This window comes from Taudactylus pleione, unplaced genomic scaffold (assembly GCF_031769625.1).
Source record: "Taudactylus pleione unplaced genomic scaffold, aTauple2 ptg000711l, whole genome shotgun sequence".
NCBI classification, from domain to species: domain Eukaryota; kingdom Metazoa; phylum Chordata; class Amphibia; order Anura; family Myobatrachidae; genus Taudactylus; species Taudactylus pleione.
In genome coordinates, this window is record NW_028285113.1 from 10,565,563 (window position 1) to 10,591,702 (window position 26,140).

A 26,140-nucleotide genomic window follows, 5' to 3' on the forward strand; every position below is an offset into this window, starting at 1 on the left:
CACATGAAGATATTCGTTATTCTCTAGTGTCTCACATGCTCATTCCATATTCTCTCAAATTTACAGGCAGCCATAGCAGTCATTGGTACTGTGGCAATACTCTGGAAAACAGGATGATAACTTCGATGTTGTTTCCATACTATAGTATAGATAAATATGGGGGACATTTGTATACAAATGCCATTTTTAAATCAAAACAAGACTTTTTAAATATGGAAAATCTAGAAAGTATAGTCAAAAAAAATGTTTTCATGAGGTACTCTACCTCTTTAAAAAAAAAAATATTGTTACTATGCCAGGTACGCATAAAGTTTTACAAACTGAATTGTCAGTAGATACATACAGCGCTGCAGATATTTGTGGCGGCTTATTAACATAAGATAATAAAAATAATTAAAATAACATTAAGCCTCTAATTTACCTTCATGAGAAGATATCTCTATCTCTTGATTGAAATAGATTAACGTAAAATAACTTAGTAAGGGGTGAGCATGCTGTTTACTGCACACTTGGATACATTTAGTGTCTTTGGCTTGCTGATTTATTCATAAAAGACGTCGCTGTCTCCGTGGCAACAATAACTGGCATCTTTTGTCTTCGATTATAAATGACTTGAAACACGCCGGAGGGCTGAAACTTCTGTTGTGCAGGTAATGGATCTCTGAGTTCTGTAGCTTCACTTCCGAGGATTAATGTTGCAAAATGCGTTACGCTAAAGCGGAATGTTCCAAGTATGCTGCAGAAATCTGTTTTCTTTTTTTTTTTTTATTCTCTTGGTCATGTCATTTTCTGATGCGTTTATTAGCCCCGAATTTCAGAATACAGCAGGCTGGCTGCTAAATATAGACTCAGAAAATTGATATTTAATTGACCGCTGTCTGCAAAAGCAGCATGGGCAGAAATAAACCAGCCATAAGCATTGATCTAATTATGATTGCAGAAGATGTCACATGTTGCCAATATGTGGTGTTACAAAAAACAAAAAAGCAAAAGAAAGGCTGACAAGTTACGTGAAAACCTCAAACATCAGTATGCTGTAAAAATATACTTCAAACACGTTTTGTTTCTAACACTCTTAATGATACCGTGCATGCTATGATTGCAGTCTCTACAATGATATTTGTATTTTACTGTTGAACTCATGTAGATTTTAGATTAGTCCATGCTGAGTCCTTTCCTCATTTGTTCTTTATAAGATAGAGTACATTACATCTGCTTATTTTGTGAACTCAATGGTAGTAATATATAGACACATTGGGAGCTCTCTACAACTCTACTGGAGTTGAGTATGTTTGCTAAAGCGCATCAACCAATGAGATATTTGCTTTGATTGTCTAGCAGTTTAGACTTATGACAACAACTGTCAGATTGGTTGCTGTGGTTTACTTAACAATTTAACTAGCAAAGATAGACCTACTGTAGATTACAAGTACTGCAGCCTAGGCAAATGCATAGGGTTGGGGGAGATGTGCTAAGCCTTGGAGAGAGATAAAGTACCAACCAGTCAGCTCCTAACTGCCATTTTTCCAACCAATCAGCTCCTAACTGTCTTTTTTTCCAACCAATCAGCTCCTGTCATTTTACCAACCAATCAGCTCCTAACTGCCATTTCTCAAACACAGCCTGTAAAGTGACAGGAGCTGATTGGTTGATACTGTACTTTGTCTCTCTCCACTTCATCTCTCTTTAATGCTTAATACATCTCCTCCCTAAAGCTGTTAGGTCAGAGACAGGTTACAAAACTGGATTATGACTCTGTGGTCACACTGCAAATTAGTTTCACTGTTCTTGTTCATTGCTTATTTTTACATTGATATAATTTGCTGATGCCAGACCTCTAAATTCACAAACCTTAGATCCTCTCATCCCATTTACCTTATTGGGGCAATTCAATGACTTTAAACGCCAGTTGCCTTGCACATCATTTAAATGCTGCTAAAATGCAGAGACAAAGAAAATGATTTGTCCCATAATCAGCATCGCGCCTGGGAGAGGGGTTACTATCCCTCTTTTTCAGCGCAGCTCAGGATGGTGTGAGCAAAACTGAAGGCTATTAAGCCCTACTGCAGGACATTCATATCCATTAAAAAAAATAATAATAAAAGAATAGATACAATTTTTTAAAACTTCTCAACATTGAAACAATGCTTTTTTCATTTAATCATTTTTGTTAAGTAATTTTCCACTATTATCGCCATCCTCATATGAGTGGCAGAAACCCCTAGATGTATAGGACAAAGTACGGCAGGCAGTAAGTCAGCAGTTCTACTGTGTCTTGCAAAGGATGCATTGTTGCAGGAATCCTAAAGTGTACTGAAGGGATTGAGCTATGAACTCTAATTTGTAATGGTGTCATTGAGCTAGACACTCGAACCTGTCCTGGAGTAATTGAGCTAGGGGTTCTAACCTGTACTGGAAGTATTGATCTAAGAAATCTAACTTGTACTGGAAACCTTGAGTTAGAAGCTATACTTTGCAGTTGAGCTATAGACCTTGGAGTTTTACCTAGCACTGGAGCGGTTGAGCTGGAAGCTGTATCTAGTTTTGGAGGCATTGAGCAAGGAGCTCTAACCTAAACTAGAGTCTTTGACATAGAAGCTCTACGTTGCAATAGAGATATTGAGCTAGGGGTTCTACCCTGTGTGGAGGCACTGAACTAAGAGCTCAACTTTGCACTGGAGGCATTAAGCTAGAAGCTCATCCTGTCTCTGTAGGCATTGAGCTATGAGCTCTAACTTGCATTAAAGGCACAGATCTTTGAGCTCTACCATGTACAAGAGGCAGTAAGCTTTCAGCTTTACCTTGCACTGGAGGCACTGAGCTTTGAGTTCTACCTTACACTTCAGGTACTACTGAGCTTCGAGCACTACCTTGTGCTGGAGGCACTGAACCAAGAGCTTAACCTTGCATTGGAGGCATTGAGCTAGAAGTCCTACCTATCAATGTAGGCATTGAGCTGTGAGCTCTAACTTGTGCTGGAGGCACTGAACCTGAGCTATGAGCTCTAACTTGCATTGGAAAAAAAAATCTGAAATGATAAAAATATCACAAATCTAGAAAAATATATGATAATCAGGACCACATTTTAACATCAGCCAGGAGGCATTCTGATACAAGTAATTATAAAAGTATTCATGATATATCTATACACACGTTATATTTTTTAAATTAATTTCTATTTTTTTAAGCAATGATAATCATGTTGATTACCTTTATTAACACAAATGCAGGTACATACTGTATAATGCAAACTCAACAAAAGTATTTGTGCATTAAAATTAAAGGGAACTTTTAATGCCAAATTGTAATCCGTACTTTGCACTTAAGTTATGTTCTGCAATACACATGATGCATGAATCAAGTCACTGTTGGAAGCTCAGAAAATAAGGAAAATACTATAATAGGAGACAGAGTAACTATTTCAAATGGAGCATTCTGTCTTCCTTGCTCACAAAATTATGTAGCAGGCTTTTGCCACAGACCAAAACTAAAATGACTCCTTAATCAATGTGTAAGTTAAATCAGAGTTGAGGACACAAAGGACAGGAAACAGAGACAAGGGGGAAAATGTAATAGGCTGCGGACTGCAGGCATCGGCAAGTTCCATGCCCGAAATTTGAAAGTAGCTGTAATTTAAAATGCAATAACAGGTTGATTTTGCCTTTTAAATAACTGATACTTCCAAATATCGGGCAGTCTCGCACAGAACTCGCCGATGACTGCAGTCCGCAGGATACTACATTTACCCCACAGCATCTTTCACCCTTTTTACAAGTATTTACAGATTATGCATTCATAAACTGATTTTAGTGTAAAAGCAAAACAAAAGCAATTATTTCCATACTAAAAAAGTTAAATATTTAAATTATATTTTTTGTTTAAAGTTTAAGAGGGGTATTCAATATGAAACGTAAACTTCGCTGTCGAAGTTTACGTTTCATATCGGAGTTTTTACCTGCATTAAAGTATCAGGCGCGCGCCCGCTTATCCCCGTATTCAATATGAAATTAACGAAAACGAAAGCCTGCGAAGTTGGATTTGCGTAAAGTTACGAATTTTTCCTTAAAAAAATTGTAGGACCCCCCTAAAGTTGTAAAAACATGGGGGATCACTATGGGTACCCCCGTTTTAGCCTGTAATTGAAAGTCGGGGATTTAAATAGCCGCAGCAGGTGTTTTTTCCCGACATTGAAGAAGTGATGCAGAAGAGCACTTAGGTTATTTTTTTCATTTTTTTAAGTGGTCCCATCAAATTTGGGGTACATGAAAATGGGTACTAGCATATTTTGATGTCCCTAAAGTAAGTTTTTAAAAATTCTGCAATTGTGCACCTGCCGCTATAAATCTATTCTAGAAAACACCTGCCGCATACTTGCAGAATAGCCCTGAACCTATTTCCCTATTGTTAAACAATTTTTTCCCATTTTTTTTCACCCCGATTTTTAAATTAATTTTTTGGGGTGTCCCTATTTTTTTTTACTTTTTTTGACACAGTTCTTTTTTAAATGTCATTCCCAGGGGTGCAGGCTATTTTTTTTAAGCCTGCACCCCTAAACCCCAATTCTGCACTTTTTTTCGACACCTATTCAATGGTGAAAAGTTATCCCCGTTTTTTATCAAAGACTTTTTGAACCTGCGAAAAATCTTTGACATTGAATACAGTGTAAAACTAAAACCTGCGATAATGATGTCATAAGTGCGATATTAACGCAAAAACTATGTTTTCGCTCCCATATTGAATACCCCTATAAATCTCTTTTGCCAGACAAGATCCAGCTTTTGTTGTTTTATGTAGCGTCCTGTATGTATGAATTTATAGTGAAGCATATGACACAAGAATATCTCAATTATATATTTTTAAGCAGTACTAATAATATTTTATATATATTTTAAAAAAAAAAGCTTAGCTAAATTGTACATTCTGTATTACACCATATATTGCAGATAAAACATTTTTAGTATATAGAATTGTAGATTTCAGCTAATATTAACACATGTGGGAGAATTACATTAAATTATTTCTCATTTACATTAATATTGTTTTGGCCAAATTTGTTTTACATAAAAAAAACATCCCTTCAACTTTAAGCTAAGTCAACTTTAGAATTAAAACAAAAACTTTCACCAAATACTTCAGGTCTTTACCGGTAGTGCAGGATGTGTATTGAAATACTTGCAAGGCTACAGTATGGCTAAGAATGTGCAAAGTTGCAGAAAAACAGGATTTTGGGAGAGATGTGAAATTCTGATGATAAAATCTTCTACTTTTGTTTTGCTACTACGGAACTTTGTAAATTCCCCTCGGCGAGGTGTCATTCTTCTCTGTGCTTTGGTTAGGGTGTAATAAGGTTATGAGGAAAACAATTATGGGGGAAATCTGGGTGGAATAAAAATTAGGGGGAAATTCTGGGTGGAACAAAAATAATTGGGGGAATGATTATACAGAACAGTTAAGGATAAGGGCCCTCATTCAGAGCCACTCGCTAGCGGCAGTACGCTCGTTCCGAGCGATGTTCGCACATCTGCGCATGCGTACGGATCGTTATACGCATGCGCGAACCAGTCAGTGCGGCCGAAATTCATGTGCTCGCAATATAGCGAATGCCTGCTATTTTGAGTGACAGAATGAGGAGTATGTGGGTGGTAACAGGGGAAGGTGCTTGAAAATGGGGAGTGGAGATCCGAACGCAGGCGTGCTTAAAGGTCAAAACGGGCATTTTAAAGGTGTGCATAATTAATACAGCAGCGTCATTGACCACGTCACTGGGTTATTTTATAGCCAGAACTGCTCGCAAGATTGTGGTAGCAAAAACCAACCACAAGAATAGCGAGCAGTTCATACGCTGGTCGATGTACTCGATTAATCTAATAAATAGCGGACATGACGTATGGTGCGAGCGGCCAGGGGGCGTTTTTAACAAATAAACGAGCGTATGTTTTGCTCGCTCGTTCAGACTTAGAGGTGTGAACAGACTGCAATTTGCGAACGGATCATTTGAATAGCCACCCCTTGTTTTTGAACGAACGACCGCAAATAGCGAACGGCTCTGAATCAGGCCCAAAGTCTGCAAATGGTACAAAGGAAAAACCTTCTGCACACGTATATAGATTTATGGTTTGTTAATACTCAATAATACCCGTATTAGATATTAGTATCAATACATTTCCATCGGTAGTGCTGCCTAATAACAACTCATAAAAGCATCATACAAAAAGAAGAGAAAGTGTTGTCATACAAAAAGAAGAGAAAGTGTTGTCATACAAAAAGAAGAGAAAGTGTTGTCATACAAAAAGAAGAGAAAGTGTTGTCATACAAAAAGAAGAGAAAGTGTTGTCTTTAGTGGAGCACATCAGTTGACTGTAGACCCATGGTGTGGACAAAACTAGTTGTCTGAGTTTACTGAAATGCTTTGCTGAAGAGCGTTGGGAGTAATTATATAGGCATTATATACAATAACTGAAACAAGCATAAACGTATGTTATGAACCATATATCTTCAGTTTAATTAATGTTAATAAATGGTTACATTCATAGATATTTTAGTGCATGTTAGGAAAAATGAGACTTTATATTTTGGACCAAAATAAGTCTTATATGTGTGATATTTTGGTCACCTCTTGGCAATTGCTTTTTTTTATATAAACCAAACAAATTACATAATTTTTCTTAAAATTTGTGTTAGAACTTTAACAGTTGTCTAACAAAAATCCTAAATGATGTCAATCATACATCTTCTACAGCCTTAAAGTGACTATATAGATGACTCTGAATACACTATATACAATAATAATGAAATGATGAATAACAACGCGTTGAGACTTATGGCACTTACAATAAACCTAAGATAAAACAATCATATTACAGAATAAATTTGATTGAATAACAAATAATACCATTTGTAGATAATTTTAGGAGCTCCTATGACGATACCTTACCATGCAATTATCGGGTGTTTTATGTTATACATATATTTTTATATATATATAAATAGAAAATATGTAAAGACAGGTCATGTACACAACAGACACAATGTTCTCTAAAGTGATCATTAAACATTGTTGTTAAGCTATGAAAGGGCAATAAATAAGCTTCACTTTACAATGCATAAAAACAAAATCAACATTATTGTTTTTTATTATTTGGCACGAATGCCTCTTCACCTGTTTATTTTGGGTGTAGTTCCTGACAGGATCCTGCTATTGCTGTCTATGGAGAGATCTGATTGCTGTAGAACTGCAGTGATGTCACTGGTTCCTAGAGAATCGATTGGCTGAACATTCATGCAGTATACAAAATTGTTGTTTCCAGGATAATTACTTTAATGGGGATGCGGTCAGGATGCCAGCTATAGGGATGGCGGATGTCAATATACTGACGGCGGAATCCCGACGCCCGTCAGAATGCCAACGCCACCATCACGAAGACATCAAGATACCAACACCGGCATCCCGATGGTAAGTATGTGGGTTAAGGTTAGGCCGGGGATGGGGGGTTTAGGTTTAAGGACATCCCGGGGTAGGTAGGTAGGATGCAAACAATTGACAAGTGATATTAATATACTCACAAACTAATTTAGGCAACATAATGTTAGCATAGTATAAAAGGTGATTTGTGATATCTCCCAAAGTTTCAAAAGGACAGGAAGATTAGTTACTGTTGCTTGTTTGCACACACCCACACGTGTTCTCACCTAGAACCACTGCGAGGGATCTAGACATACACAAGTATGGCGCAATCCGGTGAGATACATTTTTTAAAGCAAATCGAAGATTCCATCCACAAAGATTTATAGCGTTCCTGCTAGGCTGTTTAGCGGGGCGCTGCGCCCTGCCCTCCTCCTGGAGGGCAAAAAGCACCCTGCCCTAACCGCGCAGCGCACCGCTAAGACAGCCTGCGGGTGCCGTCTTCACCCGCGGGTCGCAGTGTCCCGCGGGTGGGGAAATGTGCGGGGACCCGGTCACCGGCGGAGAATAGACGCTGGGCGCATGCGCCCGCCATCTATTCTACCTGTCGGCAGCGCTTAGGGACTGCCCGGCGTGTCCGTAAGTGCCGGGCACGGCCCCGAGTGACGAAAAGGTGACGCGTCTTATAGAAACGCCCCCTTTTTAATAGCCATGCCCCCTTCAGCACACGCGGAAGTTCCCTCTCTGGCTCCGGCGCCCTGTCTGCCGCCAGAGCTAGAGTGAACACTAGATTTACATGTAATGGACAATTCGTTAACAACAGAGTTTGGGTTATTCATATGGTTATAAATCCAGAACAGATTGCTTGGTTCAGTTAATCCCACTATTTAAATATGGCATCTCTGCTTTTTTTGTAGTAAATGTGTATATATTTCAGATTCTACTTTTACATAAAATTGGCGAAGGGGGTGTTTGAATGACTTTGTTTTGTGTAGAAAACACTTACCACAAATTCAATATGGCTTCTATTCAAATATTTGGGAAACTAAGTCAACTTTCCAAAGCAACTCCAGAATAACATTAACTTACATCTCCAGCTCATATAGGGCTCTATTTATGAACATTATTTTAGTATTACCTATAGTTATTACAGGGCAATTGGAGTAGATAAGGCTCCGAAGGGGATTCGCAGGGACAGAGCTTTCTCGCAAGCTCTGTCCCTGCAAGGGATTTGTAGTAAATCCCTGTGATATTGCCTGAATTCGCAATGCGAATTCAGTCGTTAATATCATGCTACAATCTGCATTCAGTATGCGGATTGTAATAAATAGAGCCCAAAGTATCTGTCAGACCTTCTAGCTTCTTCCCTTTCCTTCTTAAAGTTCAATCATAACATACAGTAGCATATTTTCTCCTGGACTCCGCATCCATTTAGTGACTGTAACTTTTAGTGTATGAACACATGCAGCACTTAAACACAACTAGTAGGATCATTTGGGCCAGACTATACTTGCCTACTCTCTGAGACCACAGAATTTTTGGAAGGGTCTGTTAACCACCCTCCTAGACCCCGCTACCCTTGGTGCATCATCGTAACCTCACAATCCCCACTGTGTGATTAATGGTGTCAGGGGCAGTGCCGAATTCGGACATCACACTCCCCACACTTGCCCTTTTGACTTCCACTTTGGGATCTCCTTGAAGGGAGTTCCAAAAAGTAGGCCAGACCTTAAATGTCCCTAACATAACTCAAACATTCACTACATGCACAACACACGGACTATAGGGCCTGATTCTCAGTTTAACATAATGCAAATTCAACTCTGGATGCCGGCTGTGCGAATGAAATGCAAACTGAATGCCAAGGTACATTCTAAAGCGTACGTATCTATGCAATAGCATGGGCCTCTCTCTCTAGGATGTGAGAGAAGCTGTCAGAATTATCATCGGCACTTACAGTATACCTACCCCAAGTGATACAACTGAATTTGGTACCCACCATGTATTATGAATGGCTCAGAATAGCAAGTAACATTGGCTACATGCTCACGACACACACCCATGTTACAGCTCTCTTCTATGAGTTCGCACTATTGCCGCCAGCTGCCACCCAAAGATGCCCATCTGAGCGACCACATGTAGACAGCTGAGATATGCCTGACTCTGAATCGTTTGTACATTGACAAAGAAATGTATGTAGCCCACGATGCATGAGCAGTATGCAAAAAATCGATACATACTGTATGGTTGCATTTGAAATTGCCAGGCCTCTTGTGTATAAGCCCATATTATGTCTATAACTATGAAAAGAGTGAGTCATTAGGGGGACAGGAAATGCATGCACATGACTTGCAAAAGCATATTGAAGGCGTGTGAGGAACATCCCGAACCATCCAAGATAGCCAAACATATGCACAATGTCATACTGCAGAGAGAGTCCTCTTCTCAAACTTAAAGATAGTCTATGGGCACTTTTGCTTTGCATTGCCTGTTATAAATGACAGTGATTATATTGTGCAAATATTTCTACCGTACAGATTTTTATTAAATCTTTCCATAGACAGTGGTAGCAACATCGATCCCTGTGTCCTATAAGTAAATAATATGCAACATGAACTGAAATGAAGAATACAAATCATAAATTATCTAAGCCAACAAAATATATGCATTTCAAGGAGTTGATAACCAGTCTCCAATACTCAATAACTGTGATTTGTAAGTACAGTATTTGGTGAACTGCGTTAATGTCGTCATGCATGACTCTACGGGCCAAATGGAGTAGCCTGCGGGTAGCGGAAAGTGTAGCTGTTTCAGCGATTCAGCCGCAAGATTTAAACCAGGAATCGTTTTAAAGGCAATACCTTTTAATTCAATTGACGCTTTGTACCCTGCGACTAAATCAACCAAACATCAGCACTTCCTGAACCTGTAAGCTATTACTATATACTGTATATGGTCCTTTGTGTGTTATACACACCGTCATTATATAAAAGAGAAAAAATAAGAATATTCAATTATTTTCTACTTATTCATTATGTAGGAAAAAGGATGTTCACCTGTGAAATTTCAAAGTTGACTACTGTAATATTTGATGATTTTATATTCAGAATAACAATTAATATTTCAAGACAAACTTCTGAAGAGATGCTCTCACTTGTACAGGCCTCAGAAGCATTAAAAGACCTAGAAATAGGTCATTTGTTTTGTACTGCTTGTCCCGAAAAGGGGAGAATATCTCTTAAAGTGTGTCTTAAGATGAAGGACCTGATTCATGCAAAGCGAACGCACCGCCGATGTTCATGTAGCTGAGCGATTATTTGCTACTGCGCATGCGCGAACATTTAAAAAAAAAACCCCTACGACGCATGCATTACCCAGATTGTACGCACAACGATTCTATTGTGAGCAACACAGATGGTATGATAAATGGGGCGGCAAATTGAAATGCTGGCTACTACACGGGGACGGCTGACACTAGCGTTTGCAACAGCGCAGCACTGACGCAGCAGTGAGCACAGCTGAATCAAGTCCGAGATGTTAGGACAAAGTTAAAAACATAAAATAAATATAAAAATAAACATAAAATAAGCATCCGACATCACAGTACTCAATTTGGTAAGTTAGTACAATTAGGTTTGTACTAAGTGTTCAGAAATGAAATAATCAACATTCTTTTTTTAAATGTATTCATATATTTCTTTAAAAAATGATAGTAAATTTCGTAAGGGACTAAATTTTGTTTTATAAGCATGGCTGTTAGGATAGAGAAATACTTATAATAGGTATTAATGCCATTTGTTACATTGACAACTAACTATTTTAATGCAGTGATATACAGTGAGTCACGCGTTTCTCCGAAATTTTTAAAATGTTTGTACCTATCGTTATATACACTGATGAAATTGATGAAAGGTTAAATATTTCAATAGAAATGGTCAGGAAAATGCTTTCCTGTTTACAATATAACAGCATTTAGAAATTACATTCAGATGCTATGGTGGTCAGTTATATTCTTACCGTACACACTCATGTGATGCTGCATATTGAGTTTTACATAACTAGACATAATTAAAATATATATTATTTTTATACACATGCTGATTAAAAATCCTGCTTATGCGGGTAAAACTAAATGAAAGCAACAACCAGAAACCGAAAATTCGTTAACACTACATTGAAAATAATCGCCTACTAATGTAGTATGACAGCTGCGTATTGCACAAAACTATGACATCATAACTTATGATGATTATTGTGTTACAATTATATTGGCCATGGTAATATTCCAAATTGAAATGAGTTTTATATAATTACGGGTCACTTAACCAACAATTGCACGTCACTGTGGGGTTTGGCTATGAAATCCTGGTTGGGTACAGCTGCCATTCACATGGTGAATTTCCGAGGTGTTCACAAGCAGATGGCTAAAATCAGGTGTACAAACACTGTGACAAAATATAATCTAAAATAGTCTGTTATTATTATAAGTATGAACATTGTGAAACATTTTGTGGACTCCTAGATTGGATATTTTGGGGTGAGATGGTTCTTTGTTCAAATGGAAACACCAGGGAACGGAACTTCTGGGTTCTATCCTCTGTGTAACACCAGCTGGGTTCCGGACACGTGTCACTCACCACCAAAATAAATAATTATTGCCTGGCTTAATGCAGAGTTCTCAGCATTGAGTTCTTTGCAGTTTAATGGCACAGAAGGATGCTCTACACTCCTGTCTTGACCCAGTTAAGGGTTTGTGCTTTTTTTTTTTTTTCAAGAGTCTTTGATCTGTAGAAGGTTTCATACGCTTGTCTCCCTCAGGTACATAGTGCCAATGTTGTAAGAAACCTTTCTCATTCTGACGGATGTTATTGAGTGCTTTGGCTGTTTTTGACCACCTGTCACCTCCAAGAAATAGCAGATCCCGGAGATTTCCTTTGGAAAGTTTTCTGGAAGCTCCTCACGTGACCGGGGAATGAATTCAAAAGTTTCTTCCCCTTTTAAAAGCCTGTGTACAGGGAAAGAGAAAACAAACATATTTACATAAAATACATCTACTGTATTAAAATGAATTAAGGAGCTGAGAAAAAAGAACAGGCCATGATGTGGAGAACTTTTGAAGGTTAGAGTGCCACCCGTGCGGTACCTGAAGTTTAGCAAGTTGCCCGTCACTGAGCTGAGGTTAATTTCAAAGTAAACTGCTTATAGCAATATCATGTAACAACTTTCAATCATCCTAATTCTCCAAACCTGTGGTCTGCCCACCATACCACAGATGGATAAGATCCTTCTCTTCTCCACTGTATCAAAAACTCCACAGTTTACAATTAAACTATACAGTACAAGTGTATTTGTTCTGATACTTATAACATGAACTTATTTGCAGACACAGTAACGACAACTGACAGTCGTGTATCTAAGGCGTTTGCAGAAGCTGCCGAAAATGTCTAACTAAATACATTTACTTTTATTTTTTCACCTGAAATCAACATAATACAGTGATTATCATCTACACCTAGCCAGTGGGGTAGATATTTGGGGATTATTTATCGGTGAGTAATTTAAAAAAAAAGTGGAAGTAATTAGAGGACCCCCCTGTGCCATTTTCTCACCATGCAAAAAAAAAAAGAGCAATTAGCTTGGCAAAAAATCTCATTAGTATTCATCCTTTTAAAGAAGTGCTATAATTATCTGTAATATGAGCGATTGTTGTAGAATCACAGCTGAAGGCTATTATGATGTTGAAAGCAAAAACCTCCTGGAAATGTTATCCATTTCTGCATAATAATAAATAAAGTGTTCTACATTCCGCACACTTGTTTCCAGACACAGCCAAGGATTACATGCATTGATTTTACATTAGCAGTAATATCAGGTTACATTCAGAACTAAATAATACAGAATTGACAAGAGAAAACCTCATGTAAGGTGGCAGTATGATAAAGCAGAATAAGATTATCTATTCTAATGCAAAATGGAGTTATCCCTTTTTCTAAAAACCATAAGGAACAAGTAGGGTCTCATTTCAAAAATAAATAAATCAATGCCACCGGGGGCAAGGTACTCTCCCTTCCATCATGGACTGTAGAGTTGTGGATGTTGGTTCCGTAATTGATATTTTAAAGGGGGTGGAAAAGGTTTGGTTGTCAACACTGTCAGGAAAAGTAAATCCGTGCATACTGGAGTCTAGCAGAAGATGTTACAGTAGCTGCACTGAGACACAAGCCCACATATGTCGAAAGGCTACATAGCATATTTACCTATGCGGCTCCGTGAAACACAACATTGAGTCACTAGTATGCCACGTTGCGCAGAACCCACAGAACGTCATCTAGTGGGGCTTGGGTACGATAGGTCCACAGTCATCATCATGTCGACATGAGAATGTTGACTTGCTCATAATGTTGACCATGTCGACATTCACCAGTTAGACAATGACGTGATGTCGACATGTTAGAATGTCTACATATCGTTCCTGGTTGCCCAGGTACAGCTATAGGGGCCTATTCATCAACACTAAAATAACGGTTTTAAGGACATTTTCCTTAATTACCATTATTTTAGTATTCATTAACACAGGAGATATCACTGATACCGTATCTCCTGGTTAAGTCCGCCTGTGTTAATTTCCACACTCCCCATACATTAGTACATTAGTATGGGGATGTAGAAATGAGGCTATTCAACAAATTCCGAAAATGATGTATATTCGGAATGTGATGTTGTTACTATACGCCACTCTCAGGTGGCGCATAGCGGGTTACAGTTACCTGCTTTCAGCTGGGCATGTCCTCCTCCGTCTCGCTCCGTCGCTCCCTGGTCCCTCCTCCGGCTCCGGCTGCTGCTCCGACTGTTGTTCTCCAGGCAGAACAGTTTTACTTTACTGTTTTCTCCTCTTCAGACGGGAGGTCGGGGTCCGCGGCTGCAGCGGCCAGGTAGGTGGGGGACAGGGAGGTGAGCATAGGGGGGTGGGGGGGACACAGAATTTTGTGAACGTAACGGTGCATGTGCAGCACTGATTACAGCTGCGGTAAGTTAGTGTAGAGAGGGAAAAGTAACTATTTCCTGAAAAGCTGTCATCGCAAAAATGACAACTTATCTCGAATAGATAGTTATGGGGAGGAGGAATGATGAAATCCTCCGGTAATTAGGTAGAACTCCATGTGAGTTCTAAACCTAAATACTTCCATCTAATGTTTTAGTTATGATGAATAGGCCCCATAGTCTGGCACAGGTGAGGAAAGGCTACTATTAGCACAGCATGGAGGATCACATCAGTTGTGTGCTTATATGGAAATTCTCCCAACTAACAAATTTACTTTACCTGGAAAACAGCAGCGTTATTCATTTTCTTTTTAATTGTCATGTGTGACTAAAGACTGCGGCTGTTATCATCTATACTGCTGAATAAAACCACCATAATACAAATTACTTGCATAAATAATTTGACAGGGTACAATAACTAATAAGGCAGTACAAAAGTGAGGCCAGTTTTTTACCAATCAAAACCTTACAGTATGTATTTGTTTTCCTTTGTTTGTAAAACACTGAGAAATTAGAATTGTGCCCAATAGACATATCCGTTGCTTTTGATAAAAATGTTTGGCATTAGTAGAAGACCCTGTGCCTGATTCAGCAGCGATCACAACTGCGATTACACGCGCAATCGGCCAATTGTTGCGTTCTGCGCATGGGTGTGCATCGCAGTGCGCGAACACTCCACTGCGATCGGGACTACGATCGCAGTGACTACGCAGACCCATCGCAGAGTGTTTGACAGGAAGTACTGTTTGGGGGTGGTGACGGGGGGTGGTTGGCGAAACGCAGGCATGCCAGTGTGTTTGAGCACCGTTGCAGGGACGTGCATAAATTATCCACTGCAATGCCATACGCAGCTTGAGCGCACTGCGTGCGATGAGGTTAGCGATTCCTGAGTAAGGTCATACCTTGTGCAAGTGTGCGTGAGGCTGCGATGGTACTCTGGTACGATGGTTTTGCAGTCTTGCTAAGTACTACGGATGCGTTTAAGGTAAGGGGGGTGTCCGTATGTTAGGCTGTGTATGGCATTGCGATTGCAATCATTAGCATATCATTGCAGTGACACTGTGTGCGTAATCGCTATTGCGATCGCAGTTGCGATCCTTACAGTATCATGCCCCTTGTGCCATTGCTTCAATCCTGTCTTGTAAAATAGAGAGATGTCCGAGGGTCAAGTTCCTGGAAAATTACTAACATAAGGGCACTTCAATCTATAGAATGCAGTTAATAATCTAAAGAGGTTCGGTATATTATGTAGAGAATGTAGACAACAAGATCGAAGTGTGGCATGTCGACACTATCCACAAATCGACATGGTGAGAATGTGACAAGCAATTGTAAAACAAACCCTTTTATCGCTAACCCTGACGCCTAACGTAAACCCTAATCTTAACGCTAACCCCTAACCCTAAAACTACCTAATCCTAACCTTAACGCTAATCCTAACGATAACCCTAATGGTAACCTTAACCCATATCCTAACACTATCATTTGTATTGACAATATTTTGTCTATAGTATGTCAGCATGTCAAGTTGACATTTTAAGTGTCAACATTTTGTAGATGTCGACATGTTAGATGTCGATATTTTATCCATGCCGACATCATAACATTCGGCACTCTGGTGTCAACCTTATTACTGTCGATATTAATGTACTGACTGCATACCGATGTAAAGAGGATGGGTACATATCCATTTAACAGAACACTGCAATAATATCATAAAAAATTGTTTGATTGGTTGTAGTTATGCTGTTTAAGCTTCTTACACACTGGGGCTTCCCTTGCATCTGTGGTACACTCAATCTAAGCTGTGTCCATCTGTTTGGATGTAGCTTAATTTGCACTGCCAATTGGGATAACTGAACCCTGTATGAAAAGAACTCAAAGTTAATGCAGGCAGAGCCGGCCCTTACCAGTTACCTTACCATTAACCAGCAGAACAGATCACAGCAGCAGACAGCAACATACATTACTCCTCACCTATTGCAATCCTCATCCACAGGGCTGTAAATAGACAATTTGGTGCCCTGTGCCAGCAAGAGCATTGGCGGCCCTCACCCCACTGTGTGCCTGCTGGACTTTGCAAAGGTCCATGGGACCTTTGCTGCTGCGGCTGGGGATGCCCAGTAGTCCTCCTCCAGCAGCCATTTTTGTTACAGCCTGCTGCCCTCACTCTCTGTGGTGCTGGCTGTATGAGCTGCCGTCCGATCAGAGCTGAGCTGAGAGCTCCAATCACGGTAGGACAGCAAAAGCAGAGGCGCAGTCTCGCTGTTGCCCGCTGTCAAGCTGAGCTGGCCCTAGCCTTAGGGCTGGCTCTGAATGCAGGACAGACCATCGTTGCAGCATGTCCTATTGCCTTTGTCCCATTGGCAGTGACAGCTGATCTGTATTCATTAAGACAGCCCAAATATAATAGCCGCTAAGATGGGGGCAGCAGGGAGATTTGTGTGATGTAGGCACTAGATTTAAAGGGGCAATGATTTTGGCTTAATAAAATTGTCACTCAAATTCAAGCATCTACATCACCGAAATCTCCCAGCTGTCCACATCTCGCAGGCTATTATTTATGGGCTTGGATGTACAATGGCACAGGGAAAGCATGTATGGTTCCTTTGTGTGCTGTTATATGTGATAAGCGTGTGCATGTCCATTTACAGAATAGAGAGGCTTAAATTGCATTTGAACATCACCAACTGCAGCTATGTATCAGACAGCAACACACATGCTACCAAAACCTATATTGCCCTGTACAATTCCACACCACCATCCATAAAGTGGTTTCCAATATACAGTACACCTTCCTGGTGGAGACAACAAATGCTCCTTACTCTACCTCTGCTTCCTCCCCCATCCTCAAGTGGTCTCCTTGGCATGTACACTGTATATGAGACTGAGGGCAATGGAGCTACCCACTCTCAGCACTGGAGTCTGTTTCTGTCCTTTCTCTTGTGTTTAGCCTTGCTGAAGTGCTACAATCCGCTCCTCCTTCGGGACCATCCCCACTAAGCCTCGTTGTCTCATGTTATATATTGCTTCTGTAGATTTCCCTGTATTTGGCTGATTTATTTCCGTGTATTAATTTCCCCACTGATGTTCTCCTTTACCCTCTCCTTCTCTTTTTTTGTACCCATTCCTCATTGCTTTTGAAAAATCTCAAAAAAAACTATTGACAACACGAACCATTACACATTGAGTTTGCTGGTAGATGGTGAGTAATGACCGTAGTCTGTAGCAGTGGAACTCAAGAGTCAGGACTTGAGTGAATTTAAGCCCCAAAAGGGGCTATAGACCTCAGAAATGGGTGAGTACTCCAGGGCATGATGGTTTGGTAGCATTAAAAGATTTTCTGTTGACATTATACACAAATTATGAGGGTAGTATGGGGTCAATAAGAGGTTGCATGGTGGCTTATAAGGCTATTGGGGAGATGTATCAAACCTTCGAGAGAGATAAAGTGGAGAAGTTGCCTATAGCAACCAATCAACGTCTAACTGTCATTTATATAGCACAGTATATACAGTAATAGAAGATAATTGCTAAGGGCAACTTCTTCACTTTGTCTCTCTCGAAGGATACATCTCCATCTACATGCAGAGCTGTATGACGGACAGCAGAGTTGATTCACAAGGATCAGGTAAAGTCACTACAATTACCAATATGTGTTCATACTCTACAGAACCTCACTTATTTCTTTATTCAATGAACTCATGTTTAAATCTCTACCACTTGATCCAACACAACACAGTTGTAACTTATCAATGTTTCTGAGCAATAAAATATGTTTAATGCTGTGTGTAGGTTTTCTCTCTCATATTCCCATATCAAATCCTTATTCACAGGAAAGATAAATCTCTAAAATATGTCATTCAATTATCCCGTATCTTCAATCCCTGGACAGCCCCTGGAGAAATTAGTCTGTTATCTCTACGTTTATATACCTTTTGCTGCTAAACCGAACCAGAAGATGGATTACTGTACGTTCCAGTAGACTCCTCTATATATGTAGACCCTATCTCTAATTTAATCCTATTAACTAGCCTCAATACTCAGCTGGAGGTCGCATGAAGCATACAAATAGCCTGAAGCTAAACAAGTTTTACTTACAATAAAAAATGTTCATTCCTAAGCCACCTCCTAACTGAAATGGAATTTTTCTGTAAAATAATATATAATACAGGTTGAGTCTCCCATATCCAAATATTCCAAAATACAGATTTTTTTTTGCTTGACTGAGATAATGAAACCTTTGATTTTTGATGGTTCAATGTACACAAACTTTCTCTAAGACACAAATTATTAAAAGTAATGTTTAAAATGACCCTACAGGCTCTGTGTATAAGGTGTATATGAAACATAAATGAATTTAATTTCTGTACACAAACTTTGTTTAAGCCACAAAATTATTGAAAATATTGTATAAAATTACCTGCAGGCTGTGTGTATAAGGTGTATATAACACATAAATGCATTCTGTGTTTATATTTGGGTCCTATTCCCAACAGTTTTCATTATTAAATGCAAATATTCCAAAATATGAATATTCCGTTATCCAAAATACCCCTAGTCCCAAGCATTTTGGATATGGGAGACTCAACCTGTACACAGTACAATAGCAAAGATGTGCACAGGCTCAGGGCAGAGGGTGTGCAATAACCCACCAAACATAGCTTGATTTACCAGAACAATGAAGTATTATATATCACAGTATAATAAGGTGATCATGGCTACTGGTGGAAGTTTGCCCATGGCATCAGATTAACCCATCCCACCATACACCACCCAAATGTCCAAATCTGTGATCCTCCCCTCCCATAAAAGACTCACCACTAGTCTCTTGCTCGAGGGGACGAGGGGTTGGGTATACAGTGTGCAAACAGCCCAGGACTGAATATACTGATATTCCTACCTACCCTCTCTGCACCCTCCCCCCATACCTTGCTCCTGGAGGCAAACACTTCTGTTACCTGTGAAAATACCGACACTGATCGTGACACAAACTGCATACAAAGGCACAAAACCAAAAGTAATGACCCTAGCCAAATGAGCCCACAATCTAGAATGGGGTACACTTGTTACGTAAATTAATGGAATATCAGCTGTCATTAAGGGAATGAATGATCAGCTGCCATTGATAAAGCAGTCATTGTCAACTGGCCTTTCTGTGCAGCTACCGGTGGTGCACCACTTTTGGAATAAGGAAGACAGCGGAGAGTGAAGACGGCAAACATAGACCAGTCATTGTAGAAACCTGATGTCAGCCATAACTGTCCTAAGAGTCAGACTCTTAGGACAGGATGCATTGTCAGCCCATTTATGGTGGGACAATGTTTAGAAACACCCAGCTATCTACACCCATTCCCGCACATAAATTAACATTGCTGAAGTCCCAGTCAGTGATGCCAATTGTAGGCTTGAGTGCAGAGAGACAGATGCCTCTAAACACTGTCACAGTATACACGGACTGGTAGCAGATCCCCGGTGAGTCAGTCGGTACCTATGGGCTGCATAGGTACTGTTGTAGTTATCCGCCTGTTTGGAGTAGCTGACAGCCCGATGCTTTTCTTTATTGGTCTTACTGCAGCTGGAAATGAAGCCTGGGTGGCAGTTAAATGGTGGCTGTTGTGACCAAGGAGGCCACAGAGATAACAAAAAGAGGAAGACAGATGATAGGAGCAATGATAGTTGAGATCACTGAGTGCAGGAGATAAACGGGGAATGAATTCAGTAGGAAGAAATCATGCTCCCATGCAGACATTCTCCATTATAAATTTATGCTCTCAGCCCACAGTACCCAGTACCACCCTCTCTCTAAACAGTCATGTTTCAAAAACCTCAAACCCTTGTCATCTCTTAACCAGTTTCAACACCCTCTTCTTTCCAACTACTCCTCGAATCACCACCTAACTCTCTGCACTTGACTTTGCCACCCACTTCACATCTACAATTGACCCCATAAGTCATGAAATCCCACCCCTCCTTCCAAAGACCACCCCTCCTCATCCAACTTACCAACTCTGACATCTTTCTCCCCTGTGTCTGGAGATGAAGTCATTGCCATAATCCGGTCCACCCCTCCTTTCACCTATCACTTTGACCCTATCCCCTCCTGCCTCCTCTGATACCTCTCTCCTGTTACCTGTTCCCATCTCCCTCACATTAGGCACTGCCCCCTTTGCATTCAAGCATACCCTTGTCTCTCCCATTCTTAAAAAACCCACCCTTCATCCTAACACTCTGTCCAACTACCACCCCATCTATCTCCTCCCACTAGCCTCCAAACACCTTGAGCGGATTATCTACTACCGCTTTACCGACTCTTTCTTCCCACTCCCTGCTTAACCCATTTCAGTCTGGCTTCCATCCTCTCCACTCCATTGACACTGCCCTCATGAAAGGCAACAATAATGTCCTTGTTGCCCAATACAACAAAGGCCACTACTCTCTACTCATTCTTCTTGACTTCTCTGCTGCTTTTTCACACTGTGGACCACCCTCTCCTCCTGCAAAACCTTCACTCCCTGCTCTACGAGGTAATGCCCCCTTTTATTTGCCCTCCTAACTCTCTGATCACTCTTTCTCTGTCTCCTCATGACTCCACTTTACCCCACTTCCCCTAATAATAGGTATATGTTCAGGGACCTCCCCTATTCTCCCTCTATACATCCTCTCTAGATGAGCTTATCAGCTCTTTTAAGCCTCTAATATCATCTATATGCTGATGACACTCAGATCTACCTTTCTTCCCCTGACTTCTCCCCCTATCTCCTCACTCATATCTCCAACTGTCTCTCTGCTATTTCTTCATTGATGTCCCAGCGCTTTCTTAAACTTACTATGTCCAAGACTGAGCTGATCGTCTTTCCACCCTCCCGCATAACCTCACCTACCACAACTTCATTATCTATTGGCAGCACAGTCATCTCCTCTAGCCCCCGAGTGCGATGTCTTAGAGTTATCCTTGACTCCACAATCTCCTTCAAACTACACATTCTTTTGCAGTCCTGCCATTTTCATGCCAGAAATATTTATAGGATTAGACCCTTTATCACCCTGGAGGCAGCTAAGACCCTCATCCATTCACTGGTCATCTCGAGATTGGATTACTGTAACATCCTCCTGTTTTGCCTCGCTCACTCCCACCTCTCTCTACTCCAATCATCCTCAATGCTGCTGCCCGCCTCAACTTCCTCACCAAACATAATACATCTGTATCCCCTCTTCTGCAAGCCCTACACTGACTCCCCTTCCCCTTCAGAACCCAATTCAAGCTTCTCACATACAAAACCCTCACACAATCCTCTCCCATTTACATCTCTGACCTTATCTCTCTTCACACCACTCACAAATGCATGCCACCTCTCGTGCCAACTGATTACTTCCTCCCACTCCAAAATTTTGCCTGTACTGCTCCCTACCTCTGGATTCTCTTTCTCTCCCTAGCAGACTCTCCACCACTCTACTAAACTTCAGAAAGGCTCTCAAAACTCACTTCTTCATCAAAGCCATCCAGCTCTCATCCTAACCCACTGCTCCTTGCTCCTTCCTCACTGTCTACCCCATCTGTGTCACCCCTGTATGTCACCTCCCGTTTAGATTGTAAACGCTCATTGCAGGGCCCTTTACTCTTGTGCTTCTCCTTTCCCGTACACTATTTTATACTCCCTACAATGGCATCTAACTTTTGGTTGTTGCTGCCCTGCTGCTTATTTGAGTGTTATGTACCACGGATGCAGCAATGTTTGTAAACCATGTCCTGCATTATTTTGCACTATAAGTCACTGTTTTCTTGTTTTGCTCATTTGTAAGGTGCTGAAGAGACCTTGTGGTGCCATAAAAATAATGGAAATAATAATAACCCTTTCCCTGGTGTGATGACTGCTTGGCACCGCCATATAACTTGCCACTGCTGTTTGCAAATTTGTAGCTATTTCAAATTTGATGGAACACCAAACTTGTTAGGCATGTTACCCAAACTTGCCTATTCTTGTGGAACTTCAGGGAGACTGACGAATCTCTGGAAAAGTAGGCAAGTCTCCCAAAAGCTGGACGCAGAAGCCCACTTCATTCTGAATCATGTTATCATGCCTCCTCCCCCCATCCCTAGCTTCACAGTGCTTGCAATCTCAGCGTTGTACAGGGGAGAGACCACGATATCGCAAGCGTGGTGTCATACCTCTTGCTCTGCGCACTTGGCAACCACTCCGACCCGACTGTAACCAACTATGATTTTATCTCCTAACTGAATTATCTGGGCAGAGCTGATATGAGAAAATTAAACCTTAGTGATGGCTTAAAAGCTACATAGCTACATGGAACATTCTTAGGTCCTTTTGGCCCAAATATTTAGCAGGAGGTGAGGCTTTCCATTTAAATAATGGAAAATGTGAAAATGAAATAGTAAATTAAATGTAATTTCATATTAAATTAGAAAGGCACATTTAAGTATATACCTTATATATCATAAACAGACATTAGAGAATGCATAAAGGTTACAATATTGATGTAAACAGAACAAGTACTTACTGGTATGTTGTTGGACTGACATTAATGCGTCGCGGGTGACTCCCTGATTCAAACTTGCTAGCCAGTGTGACATTGTTTCCAAACAGACAATACCGCGGCATCCTTACGCCGACAACACCAGCAAACACTGAGCCGGAATGGATGCCTATTCTCATCTGCAAATAGAAAATCCAATTTTAAACCATATCAAATCTTTACAATCACAATTTATTTATTTCAAATAATAATTTAAAGGATGATTCATCTTAAAAACCATGGGGGGAATTGAATTCAGCTGGAGGGAGCTCCCGCAACTATTCAATTCAACGCGCTGTGTGCCTTGTCGGGAAGCAGGTAAGTCAGAGAATGCCGGTTCTCGCGACGTAACCTGGGTGTTAAGGCGTGGTAACCGGCATTCTCCAACTAAAGTGCCAGGCGCGTGGCTGTTAGTGCCGCGCTAAGCCGGCAAACAGCTGCCTGCCCGGCACTTTTGTTGGATTTCTTCTCTCATCCCCAGGGCGGAGGGGCTTCTCGGGAAGATTCCCACTAGGGGCAGGGCTTAACGGTGCAATTCGGCTGGCCCGCCACCAACTCTGCCTATCTGGTTTACCTCCTCGGGCATCTCCCGGGGAGGAATATTAAATAGTCGGCAAGTATGATTCGTAATCCCTAGCAAGACTGCAAAACAATCGGTAACATCGAGTACCATCGTGCTCTGACCATACTCAGGAATTGCTAACCTTGAGTACTCAAGCTGCGTATGGCATTGCAGTGGATAATTTATGCATACCCATGCAAACGGCGTTCAAACGCACTGGCACGCCTGCATTTCACCGACAGCTATCCCCATCACCTTCCACAAATGGCACTTCCTTTCAATCACTCTGTGATAGGTCTGCGTAGTCCCGATCGCAGTGGCTGGTTCGCGCACTGCGATTCATATGGAGCACAGAACGCAACAATAGGCCAATTGCGTGCGTAATCGCAATTTGGATCGGTAGTGAATCAGGCCCGGTGTCCGAGAACATGGAAACTCGCATGTTTTTAGACTAAAAAACTCTCACAATTTTTAAACTCTCATCCAGATGTTTTTCCATTTTAAAGATAAAACTGGACCAATGTGAGAGATTACTGCCCTCCATGTCAGTTATCCCAGTAAAGGACACTGCAGTCAGCTTCTTTCAACAGAAAATAGATGAGTGATAACAGAGGACAAATGCTTGTATTCAACTGCACAGCTAGAGTAAAGATAAACCTAAACCTCTCAAGTTACAGTATGCCAACTAGACTGTCGTTTGCCCAGCACTACAGAAAGTTGGAGGGAAATCTATCAGCGATATCTTTGGTTGTGCAGGTTGTACCGTGTGTATGCACCATTAGGTTTTGGTTTCCTTTAAGAATTGTCATAAGTATTCTGAAGCTTACTATTCTAAACTATTTTCCAATTAGAACACACAGTAGAACTGCTCAGTATGATATCATACGAGTCAAGACCATGCCCGTTTTGGAAGTGGGCAGGTGGGTGGTGCACAAACGCAGGCGTTCCCAAAGGAACGCCTGCCGTTTGTGGGAGGCACCACTGACATCTCTGTTAGAGCAGGAAGCTCTCTGGGGCTTGCGACGGATGAGACCCTAAAACAAGGGTCTCGTCGCAAGTCACGATGGTCGCGACCATCATGACCATCACCTGGCTGTTCGCAAAAGCTGTGGGTGGTCGCCCGCAGCTTAGCGAGTGGCCAAGAGGCCGCAACAACAAATAAAAAAAAACTGCCCTGATTCAGAGCAAGTGCTGTGAAAGAGCGTCCGGCTCTGAATCAGGCACATAGTACCAGCCAATCAGCTCCTGTCTCTTTACAGGCTGTGGGCCTGATTCAGAGATGTACGCTAATGCGATCGCAGCTGCGGTTACATACGGTACGCAGCTGCGAAAACATTCTGATAGTTCCAAAGATCTCCCAAGCATAGGGACGCCCGCTGCGACCTTCTTATCTCTGTATGACGTTGCTTACCGGTGTAAATATGGGTAACAACGATGCACATCGAGCAGCCATTTTGCCCTTGCGGAAGGTCTGACCAGCCGCAAACAATGCAGCTCTCCTTATGCGCAGAGGGCTCTCATGATGAGTAGGAGAACGCAAGGGCTAATTTATGCACGTTCATGTAACAGCGTTTCAACGGTCCGATGCCTGCGTTTTATCAACCACCCCTGTTACCCCCCCAAACACTGACTACCTGTCACTCGCTTTGCAAATGGATCCTCTATGCGTGCGTAATCGCAAACCAATCGCAGTGCGTGCTCAGTGCGGCTTACACACTTGCGCAATGGCAAACAATCGATCGACCTGCGTACTAATCGCATTACCGTCCATCTCTGCATCAGGCCCACAGTCACTTGTGTTTGAAAAATGACAGGAGCTGATTTGTTGGTACTTTATCTCCATCCACTTTATCTCTCTCCAAGCTTTGATAAATCTAGCCCAATGTACGGCCTTCTCCTCCCAGGGGAATTATATTATATATAATGGCACACGAGCCCCCGGGTCCAGGGGGGCCCTGTACACCCTGCACCCATATTATTTAAAACTCACCTGTCTGTGGTCCTGCATCGGGTGTCAGCGCTGCACAGAACACCGGAAAATGGCTGCCGCAACCATTTTTCAGATGCGCAGTAGACTCTGGGCACACTCTAGTGCCCAGAGTCTACTGCTTCTGTGGTGGCAGGCCAGCCACGTCAGTCTGCCGCCGGCCGCCGTGGAGAGAGGAGGGGGCCCTGCACGGGGAATGCACACGGGCCCACTCCTCTCTTAAGACCCCTGTCTCCTATATCTGGCTGCCATCTGTGACACTGTTGACCACCTGGTCCTCTTTCACATCCTCCAATCCACTGACTGTGTCCTATCATGGTTCACCTCCTAACTCACCAAACACTCCTTTTTCATCTTTACCTCAGATTCCATCTCACCATCCCTTCCTCTTCCTGTAGGTGTCCTCCAAGAGTCTGTTCATGTATCCTTCCCAGTTCCTCCTCCAACTCTTCCCGCCTTCCCCTTAGTACAGATGTGGCCTCATATATGTGTCCCTTTCCCGCTATATGGTGAGGGACGCCAGGCACGCTTCCTGCTCTGCACACTTTTTCCTCAATTTTGCTACTTTACTTTGGTACTACAAATGACACATCGTTTTTACCAAAATACATAC

The 26,140-nt window shown here is 41.4% G+C and overlaps 1 protein-coding gene across 2 annotated transcripts in view; it reads right to left on the reverse strand.

Annotated features, from left to right (window-relative positions):
- Positions 1-6,478: 6,478 nt before the first annotated feature.
- Positions 6,479-26,140, reverse strand: part of GUCY1A2 (guanylate cyclase 1 soluble subunit alpha 2) — a 232,493-nt gene continuing 212,831 nt past the window's right edge. For both annotated transcript variants that reach the window (XM_088456689.1, XM_088456687.1), the window contains 2 exons: positions 22,964-23,118; positions 6,479-12,407 (listed from right to left, as the gene is read on the reverse strand). In XM_088456689.1, coding sequence (XP_088312815.1) covers positions 12,200-12,407; positions 22,964-23,118 — 363 coding nt within the window. In that variant the 3' untranslated portion in view covers positions 6,479-12,199. The remainder of the gene's footprint in view (positions 12,408-22,963; positions 23,119-26,140) is intronic.